The following is a 10728-nucleotide window of genomic DNA, read 5'->3' on the forward strand; positions in this document are numbered from 1 at the left end:
GAGAATATCTACAAGAAGCAGAGAGGCTCACTGAGTAGTTTGCCCATATAGACCTGGGAAGTGAACAGACAACAAAGGGGAAAACTAGCAAGAACAGGAGGATGTATTAAGTAAAGTGCAGGCTGTGGCCAAGTCTACAGGACAAGCAACCCAACCCAGATAAGTCAAGTGTTAAAGACCTTGAAGGAACAACTTGAGAGAAAGAAAAACAACACTTACTCCATGTGTGATAAAACCAAGAAGTAAATTCCCAGGAACTAATAAAGGTATTCATGTGTGTTGTCTGAAAGGGTTGTCTTTTATAGTTAGTGGCGGTGGTTTAGTCACTAAGTCATAACCAACTCTTGCGACCCCATGGACGATAGCCCTCCAGGTTTCTCTATTCATGGGATTTTTCAGGGAAGAATACTGGAGTGGGTTGCCATTTCCTCCTCCAGGGGATCTTAATGACCCAGGGATCAAACTCCATGTCTCCTGTACTGCACGTGGATTCTTGAAAGCCTGTCTTTTATAGATACTAACTGAAATACTTATGGATGAAATGATACAATGTCTGGGATTTACTTTAATAAACATAATCCAGTGTTTGGAGGCAGGGATGACAGATGAGAAGGGTTATGTGTTAGGAACTGAAGTTGGATGATGGGCATATGGAGTTTATCATATAATTCTCTGTGCTTTCATATATGCTTGAACATTCTCTGTTCTCATATATATTTGAAATTTTTCATAAGAATTTTTTTTTTTAATAAAAAAATGTAGACGGAAAATAGAATCCTAACCATAACGGAAACAGGGCTGGAAGGGAACAGGGAAGACTATAAGGAACTCAACAAAATTTTGACAGGGACATGAAATTTAGTTGAACGTATAGTTGCTTTCCATTTCTGTCCTACTTTTCTGAGTCGAATTATTTTTATTACCAAAAAAAAAAAAAAGTAAATAAGTCATGACAAAATAAAACAATTCCACCATCAGAAAACAGTTAACATGGCATGCACTGTCTTTCCCCAAACAGGCCTAGATTCAGACACTTGACATCTAAATAATCTTCCCAATGCACAATCAAAGTTGCCATTTTCCTATCATTTCAAAACTCCATAAATCTAGTCAGCCATGAGTCCAATTTCTAAGGGATGACTAATAAAACAGGCATCCACTGAGATACCACTGTATTTTTTAAGCTCCCTGATGTAAGTGAAATGAATTAACTTGTAGAGCTGTTGTGATTTTTCTCTACTCCTTGTGACATCCCTGCATATTTTTAAAGGTCTATTTATATGAGAATCAAATCATCTCTCACCCCTACATCAGATGGTGAGAAGATGGACAACACATCAGACCCTGTACTTTCTTCACGGCACAAATTCCTGCAATGAATTCACCGATAAACAAAACAACTAACAAGTCTTTACCTACAGCATTTTAAAAGCCAGTCTAAGTGTTTCAGGGTGATTTGGGGTGTGTGTGTGTGTGTGTGTGTGTGTGTGTTTGTGTACCTCAAATGAAAGTCTGGTCTGTTTGTCTAGCGTCCACTCTCCTGGGGGTGAGGGTGGGGGCAGGGTGCCACACACCGAGCACCGTGTGGGTCCCGGGGAGGGACGAGCACACACCTGGGAGGTGAAGTCGTGCTGCTGCAGCTGCCGCCCCTCGCGCAGGTCCCAGGACCGGACCGTGTTGTCCAAGCCGCCCGTCCAGAGCTTGGTGCCATCGTTAGAAATGTCAATACAGCTGGCCCCGTCCGTGTGGCCCTGGAATTGCCTGATAAAACAAACCAGATTGAATAATGATTTCCTGCCAGAGCTCAAGGTAAACACTGTTGTGTTGTTAGTTTTGGACTCGCCGGGCGTGTGTCATCTCCTCGGTGTCTGCTGATGTGCAAGATCAAACCAACCTTCTTCCCTCGAGGAGGAGAGGAAACGGCACCTGCAGATTTTCTTTTCCTTTTTTCATGATCCAAGTGCTGAAGAAATGGAATGCTGTTTTAGGTCACCACACAGGAGAAGTTAAATACGCTCCAAGAGCTATTTTTACAAATCTGTCTGGAAGGTGAAATTCCTCCCAGGTCTGGAAAAGTGTTTAAGTGTGAAAAGAAGGGGGAAAAAAAAAGACAAACACACAGAATCCCAAGTGTATTCCTTACAAGAGGCAGGCCTTGCCTGTAACCGCAAAGGCCTGTATCACCACACCACAGACTCGGGGCCCAGGAGCACACCCATTTCCATGAGTGAGTAGCACCGAGATGCCCTTCGTGCCAGCAAAGCATGAGCTCATGTATTGACTCAACCTCGTGTTCTCTATTAGAAAAAGCCCTGCATTAGGAAATCTGGACTCCCAGAGACAAATGGGCACGCCAGCCTCCTGACTCAAACGCACGGGACAGAGAGAGCTATTGCTGACTGACCCCTGGGCATGGTCCTGCCTGGAATTCCAGCACAAGGCCTTTGTTCTCTTGAAGGGGAATCTCATGCCTCAGTCAATAACCACCACCAAAGACCCAGAGAACACATTTGTGGTTGCCAAGGATAGGATGGGGCGGAGGGAGAGGGATGGACTGGGAGTTTGGGGTTAGTAGATGCAAATTATTACGTTTAGAATGAATAAACAACAAGGTCATACTCTGCAGCACAGGGAACTTCATCCAATCTCCTGAGATAAACCATAATGGAAAAGAATATTAAAAAAAATGTATATATGTATCTAACTGAGTCATTCTGCTGTACAGCAGAAATTAGCACAACATTGTAAATCAACTATACTTAAACACACACACACACACACACACACACACATACAATGAATCACCACCAAGAATAACCAACCAACAGGGGTTTGCTGAGCACAGACGCTCTGCCAGGCCTCAAGTGGGGCTTGCTGAAGGGAGGGTGATGTAACCCACCACAGGGCTGATGGTGTGGGGGGTCATGGGCCTGGTTTTGCAGACCAAGAGGGAGCAGGCAGGGGAGTGACTGGAATAGGTGAGAGGTGTTCCAAGGCTCGATCACGATGGCAAACCAGGCAGAATCCATGAGAGAACTGCTTGGGAACTCAACACGCAGAGCAGAGTTTCCACTGCCTCTTCTTCCTGTTACCTTATTATTCCCACAGAGCTTCACACTTTAAAGCTGAGCTTGGAATGTAAAGGGCATGGAGGAGAGGATGTGAGCTCCACTGCTGCCCTGAATTCTGAGACAAGATACAAAGCAGTATTTCAAAAGTCTCTCTTCTGAAAACTACTCAGAACTTCCACCATGGTCTTCTCCCCCATGCACCCCAACTCTGTCCCTCAAAGTCCCAGCCTGCATCCAAGGTGTCCCCACTGCAGGTCCCCCAGGCCTACTGTAGTCCTACCCCACCTTTCCAAAGTGCTGCTTTTCCATCTTCAAAAACCTTGTGAAACCCAAGGACCTCCTTTTCATTTCAGCCTCTGAATTCTTATCTCTGGAACTCATGAAATACCTGTACTCCTTGAGAACAACTGTTTCTCTGGGGACCTAAGCACGTAGCTGGTGCTCATTTCTCCATCCCTCCATCCACCCATCTCAGCTCTGCACTAAGGCTCCTAGAAAGCAGCTTTTAGGGCTGTTCAGAACGTGCTGGGTCACAGACATACACAGATATTCAACAGACTCTGCACTGCCCTGTCACACAGGGTGGCCACCAGCTGCATGTGGCCAGTCCAAACAGAGAGATGTGTGAGGCATGACCCCATCATATCCAACAGGTACTTAAGCCCCAGGGGCTGGCACAGAGCAGGAGTTCAGAGCACACGAGAGGGCAGGGTGCCCAAACCCCTTTGCAGCGCCTCCATGATAACATCAGGATAAAGCAGTGCACAAGTGACAGGGGTTAAACAGATGAATACTTGAAAAGCACTTCAAATGAATATTTTGAAAGTGTATTTATTAAGTTAAAAAAAAAAGCAGAAAACAAAGAAAAAATAACTAACAATCACTAGGCTAGAAGTTTGAAGTGGCTGTTGGCTCTGGCTCCAGTTGTTCACTTTGCTCATTCTGAGCTGCCCAGAGTGACAAAAATAAAATAAAATAACTGCAGACTGTCACCCACATGCAGGGACAGAGCCTGGTGTGGTAAGACTTGGTAGATTTCTACAGAAAAGGCTGAAGAGTGAGCCGCTTTAATGAGTTCCATGCTCTCTTCCTTCCCTCCAGCCCGTGGCCTGGAAGCATGGAGGGAGTTCTGCTTAAGTAACCTATGAGTCTAAAAATGTACCACACGCAATGTTTCTAAGTGAAGATGAACTGTGACATGAAAGGGCAAAACATAGGCCCATTCTGCTTTAGATGTTTAATCACTGCTTCCTTTATTTATTTATTCATTTATTTTTTGGGTGAGTTGGGGGCTACTCCCTAACTGTGGTGCATGGGCTTCTCATTGTGGTGACTTCTTGTTGCGGAGCACAGGATCGGTAGTTGTGGCGCATGGGCTTATTAGCTGCCCCATGGCGTGTGGGATCTTCCCAGACCAGGGATCGAACCCATGTTCCCTGCAATGGCAGTCAGATTCTTAACCACTGGACCACCAGGGAAGTCCGGTGCTTCCTTTTCAAAAGGCTTTTCTCTAACATCTCTGACATGAGCATCAACTTGGCCAGAGGGAGGGAGCTGGCCAGAGCCGAGGAGGGACACAAAGGTGGCAGATTCCAAGTAGCTAGGCTTGTTCCTGGGGGAAATGACCCCTGGACAGGGCTTATTTAGTTATTGAGAAACACTGCTACTTTAAAACCATTTTGTGGGTTAAATTCGTGGAATCTCTTCTAATGTTCTTTTGTTGATTTTCTGTTATCCTGTATCAGTTGGTTCCTGTTTGCACATATGAGGTTCCAGGCAAAGCCAAAAACATCTAGCGTTGAGGACCTTTTGTACCTCCATCTAATCCATGGTATTCTGCCCCTTGGCAAAGGCCAGGGATGTTTTTTAAACAAATCTGGCATGAAGAATAGGAACATTAGGGAGGTAAATACAAAGTCTGGGTGACACCCAAGCATGGCAGCAAGAGTGTAAGCCCCTGAGGGCAGCAACACGGTCCTGACACCCCGTTCCAAGCCTGGCCTGTGTGGGCTGAGAACTTGGGGGCAGGCAGAGAAGTAGGAGAAATGGGGGGAGGGGGCCTTTCTGACCCAAGGAGCCCCAACTTAGGAAACCACCCCCGCTCACCTCACCAGCGTCTGGTTGTGCAGGTCCCACACAGCAATGTTGCCATCGCTGCAGCACGAGAAGCAGACCTTGGAGTCCGGGCTGATGGCCAGGGCGTAGCAGGCGGGGGCCGAGGACGTCAGCTCTGCCTTGATGCGCGGGGTGGGAGCCGCCAGGTCCCAGATGGACAGGGTACTAGCTTCCCCTCCCACTATGAGAGTGCAGCCATCAGGGAGCAATTTGCAGGAACGGATGTAGTTATCCCTGTTCTGTGAAATAAACATAATTCAATTGTTATAATGCATGACCAAGCAGTAACAATGCTATGTTCTCTAACGGCTATCTTGGTTGTTGACTTAAAAAGTGGTATTTCACGGACACTAGCAAAGCAAGCAGTCTATAGTAAAGATCCGGGTCTGATGGCCACTGGCTCCTTCAGAGTAGTAAACAAAACAACCTCAAAGGACTGCTCAGTGCATGTGAAGGCTCACATATAACTCCCACTGCTGCCTAGTTTCCTGCTGAAGAGACGAAACTGAGACCATCAGTACATGGAAGGTGGGTATACATGTACTTCTCTATGAAAAAAACCACTTTTCAAAGCTAGTTTAGAAATCTTTGACCTCGTTACCCTGTTATTTACTATTTGCAAAATGCAGACTTGCTGCCTGGGTTTTGGTTTTCATTACTCTTAAGTCTCTCTGCCTAAGGCTTGTACCGTGTCTTCATTAGCCAGATGTATCCTTGTCTGGGAATTTAACACAGCTGCTTTCTCCAGTTGTAACCTGGCTGCTGTCATATTTAAGCCTTTCAATCCAGAGGCCAAAGAAATCAACAAAAGAAGGCATCTATCTATCAAAACCAATACATTAGAAAGGAAGGTGAAACCTAAAATGACCCCCCTGCCTCTGCCACCACCAACAAAGAAGTAACCGCATCCCCAACAGAAACAGCCAAAGTCTTTACTGTGCTTTAACCATGGCCTATTGTTCAAAGAGGAGAGAAACTGTAACCAGTGTGATTTCAAAAAAATGAGTGTTACAGAATTCTCCTACTACCACAGAATGTTAAGTTGTTTAAGTATGTTTCCTCATGTTTCATTAATAGATATATGTTTAAGTTATTTGGTTACAAAAATAAATCAAGGACTATCCCAAAGATCCTTTTCATCTCAAAACCATAGTCTGTCTTCTTTTTGGAAACACCCTCTCCAGAATCCTTGCTGTGTGCCCTGCAGGCTGTGGGTCAAGGACCACAAGGTAGCCTATAGTCTGCCCAAGGCCAATGGTACGTGGTCTGTGAATGGGTACTGTACATGGGTACTCAGTAAAGGACATGTCCCAACATGTTCTATGATCCCTAAAAATGCAACATGGTATTCTCTTCCTGTGGGAGTGGGGGTGGGGAGGTGGCATAGGTGCTTGAAGGGAGCACTCCCTCCCACCCCCCCACCCCCATTCTGCTGATGGCTGCCCTGATTTCGTGCAGTGTGATCTATTAACTCTTTCCTGAAGTTAAGGTCATAAAACTCAGCCAGATCTCCCTGAAAACACAGCCCCTGTTCAGAATGGTTCTATGTCATGTTATCAAATGTTTACTCTTCAATATTTATCCAAAGGCTGCAGGGAAATTAAAAGTGGAGTGGAGTACAGGGCTCAGAGTCCAGGCCTAGCTGCACTCCATCCATTAAACGGGACACCCCCTTCTGAACACACATTCAAACAAGAACAGCTTCTGTAAACTACCGTTGAAATATTTTTTTAAGAGAAATCCATCAACTCTGGGATTTAACCACTGAAATAGCAACAAATGAAACCTTCACGCTGAGGGGAGAGGGTGGGGAGAGCTAAATGGCTAACACAGGAAACAGAATGGGCTTCCATTTCCTCATAATGGGAATAAAACCCAGGCCCCGACAGCGATTTCCTTATTGCGTCTCCAGGGGGAAATTACCCTGGTGCACCGGTTCCTTCTCACTCACCAGACAATCGAGCTGAGAGACGGGGCTCTTGTTGCCGGGGTGGCTGATGTCCCAGACCTTGACGCAGCCCTTCCCACCCGTGTACACGTGTCGCGTGGGGTTGCTGATGGTCACCGCACACACCACCTCTCCATGGCTCAGGGTGTTGATCTGGCGAGCGTGTCGGGGGATGCCAGGGCCGATGAGGGCATCTGGGGGGAAGGGGACGGGCTGCATCTGACCATCTGCGGTAACGTGGAAGGAGTATGCGCTTTTGGAGATGGGATGATTAGGGAGAAGAACATGAGAGAAGACAGAAAAAATATTTATCATAAAGCAATTAATCATTACCACAGTATACTTCTATGAAAAAGACAAAGGAAAGATTCTTGCTCTGCTTTCCTTTTGAAAGCAATAGAAGTTGAAGTGTTTATTGATGGAACAAATGAAATAAATAATAGCCAAAGTCTAGGGTTGAAAAAAATATATATATTGAATAATATTTTAAAATTTTATAAAGATTTTTAAATTGTGCTTTATTTCATAAAATAAATTCCTTCAAAAGAACACTAAATGTATTTCCAAATTACCATAAAATTCCTCCTTCTATGTACCTAGTATAATTGTATGATTTCTTAGTACAATTTAAAATGATTATTTTTGATGCTTAAGATGAAGCCCTTACGAGCTCATAATAATTACACATGGTACAGTATATTTCAAAATCAACAAACAAAAACAGCTTTCTAAATGTACCAGTTTAATGTTTGGACTTAAAACTCTTCTGCATAATTGACATAAAATAATAAAAGAGAATGTCTTAAGTTAAATAAAGACTTCAAGTTTCCTCCTCAACTACCTCCCTGTCTACTTTGGCCACAAAACACAGTTTTATCAAAGGTAGCAAAGCTCCCAGTAAAAGATGACTCCTCTCAGCTTTGCTCTGGCCAGGTATGCCCACGTTCTGTCTGATGAGATGTAGGCAGAAGCTGCTGGGTAGCACTTAGTTCATAACCTAAAAGAAAGGGAATCTGGGGGATATGGAAACTGTCTGTACTTTCCATACAATTTTGCTGTTAGCCTAAAATTGCTCTAAAAAATAAGTTTATTAATTAAAAAAAAAAGAAAGAAAAAGAATTTAAAAAGAGGGAAGGGAGTGTGCCTTCTCTCTTCTTTCCCTCTTTTCTGCTAACTGAACTATAAGCATGATGACTGGAGCTTCCGTAGCCTTTTTGGGTCACAACATGACTTTGAAGATGGAAATCAGTTGCTGAGGGGCACAAAACAAAATGATAGGGTGCACAAACCCTGATGACACTATGGGGCTGCGACACCTGCCCTGAGCTGACAGCCAGTATCTTTTATGGGAGAGGGAAATGAACTTCTATGTTTTTTTGGCTATTATTTTCTTCCCTGATAAAAACAGACAAATACCTGTATTTAGTTAATACCTAATCCCAATGTTGGCACCCCACTCCAGTACTCTTGCCTGGAGAATCCCATGGACAGAGGAGCCTGGAAGGCTGCAGTCCGTGGGGTCGCTGAGGGTTGGACACGACCGAGCAACTTCACTTTCACTTTCACTAATCCCAATGTACACTTGTTTCTAAACCAAAATCTTAAAGCATATTTTTTCTTTAACAATCTAATCTCTTAAACTCCAAGCACTAATATATTACAGATACTATAAAATCTCTACAAAGTAAAGACCCTGTAGGGGATGGAAGAAATAGGAGTGATAATATTTCCCACCCACATCTGAACTAGGCACTTTGAAGCCCACCGCTTTCACTTTCTTCTTATTCAGAGCATCACTTGGTAATCTAGAAGTGCAACATTAAACCTCTATAAGTCCGAACACATAAACAACAAACGAAGTATGTAGGGTTTTCTCCTTCCCATAACGCTCTGGGGTAAGTCTGGGCTCCTTCTGGAACTTATCATTGGCACCTTGAAGTCCCTTAACAGATTCTAAAGACCATGGGTATTAAATATAGAACTTAAATTTTCATTTCAATGCTAACTCAAAGTTTGAAAAATAACTAAGCATGCACAAAACTGAAAACTGATACAAGATATCAGGTTTCTACCTGCTTGCACATAAAACCCATATAACTTCCTTGAAAGTTATGAAAGCTTGAAAATAAAATATCTGTCCTTATTTTTCTTCTATAAAAACAAAGTATCAAATATATGAAAAGATTTCTCCTTAGACTCTAAGAATCTTAGAGTACAAAAAGGCAAAAGGAATCTTAGATATGTTATCTCCTGGCAAACTGGTTCCAATAACTAATATTAAATGGCTATTTGGCCCAAATCCTTAACATTACCCTTAATTTGAATGACAGAATACACATGATGGGAACTGCACAGAATGTCATAGGAAATAAATATGCAAATAAAACAATTATAGATCAAGGCACTTATGTCACTAGACCACTAAATCTGTATTTTTTAATTGAAATCTAATATAGCATTATGCAAGTTACAGGCATATAACATAATGAGTCACAACTTTTAAAGGTTATAGTTCATTTATAGTTATTGTAAAATATTGGCTATATTCTGTGTTGTACAAAATATCCTCGTAGCTTATTTTACACATAATAGTTGTGTCTCCCTACCCCATTTGTCCCTCCTCGCTTTCCTCTCCCCACTGATAACCACTAGTTTGTTCCTACATCAGTTAGTCTGTTTCTTTTTTATTATTAAATCTTCTATTTTTTAGCCCACAGTATCCTTTGGTGTTGTTAGTCCTTATCAGGTCCACATGATGTTTCAATACATGCACGTTAGAATTAGTTGAACCTATGCCATTTATTCTGGAGAAGGCAATGGCACCCCACTCCAGTACTCTTGCCTGGAAAATCCCATGGACGGAGGAGCCTGGTAGACTGCAGTCCATGGGGTCACTAAGAGTCGGACACGACTGAGTGACTTCACTTTCACTTTTCACTTTCATGCATTGGAGAAGGAAATGGCAACCCACTCCAGTGTTCTTACCTGGAGAATCCCAGGAACAGGGGAGCCTGGTGGGCTGCTGTCTATGGTGTCGCACAGAGTCGGACACGACTGAAGCGACTTAGCAGCAGCATGCCATTTATTACAGGGTATTTGGGGTTGGAATCAAAAAGCATTGTATTACTGCCCTTGAAGATAAGACCACAAGAGCTGGGGTTGAAGTCTATCTACATTCCAACTTATGTGACCCAAATACCAGGCACCACAATCTAGGTCTGAAGATGACACATGAACGGTGGTCAACATGGGGAGAAAACTTGCTTCTTAGAGCTTTCTGTAATTTCTAAAGAGTTACGGCAGATGTGAGGGTTAGCTTTTCTTTTTGCCATAAATCAAGGTGGGCACTTCCAGGTAGGCAGTTTCTATCAGGTGCCATTTTAGCAATTCTGGATTTTTCAGTTCAGTTCAGCTCAGTTCAGTTGCTCAGTCGTGTCTAACTCTTTGCAACCCCATGAATTGCAGCACACCAGGCCTCCCTGTCCATCACCAACTCCCGGGGTTCACTCAGACTCACATCTATCAAGTCGGTGATGCCATCCAGCCATCTCATCCTCTGTCGTCCCCTTCTCCTCCTGCTCCCAATCCCTCCCA

The 10728-nt window shown here is 43.6% G+C and overlaps 1 protein-coding gene across 4 annotated transcripts in view; it reads right to left on the minus strand.

The window, feature by feature from the left end:
• TLE1 (transducin-like enhancer of split 1 (E(sp1) homolog, Drosophila)) overlaps nucleotides 1-10728 on the minus strand; it is a 92411-nt gene that overhangs the window by 1929 nt on the left and 79754 nt on the right. For all 4 annotated transcript variants that reach the window (XM_010851151.1, XM_010851152.1, XM_010851150.1 and 1 more), the window contains exons 15-17: nucleotides 7138-7387; nucleotides 5178-5425; nucleotides 1606-1761 (exon numbers count right to left, since the gene is read on the minus strand). In XM_010851151.1, coding sequence (XP_010849453.1) covers nucleotides 1606-1761; nucleotides 5178-5425; nucleotides 7138-7387 — 654 coding nt within the window. The remainder of the gene's footprint in view (nucleotides 1-1605; nucleotides 1762-5177; nucleotides 5426-7137; nucleotides 7388-10728) is intronic.

The sequence above is a fragment of the Bison bison genome, unplaced genomic scaffold (assembly GCF_000754665.1).
Source record: "Bison bison bison isolate TAMUID 2011002044 unplaced genomic scaffold, Bison_UMD1.0 scf7180017864298, whole genome shotgun sequence".
In the NCBI taxonomy this organism is placed as follows: domain Eukaryota; kingdom Metazoa; phylum Chordata; class Mammalia; order Artiodactyla; family Bovidae; genus Bison; species Bison bison.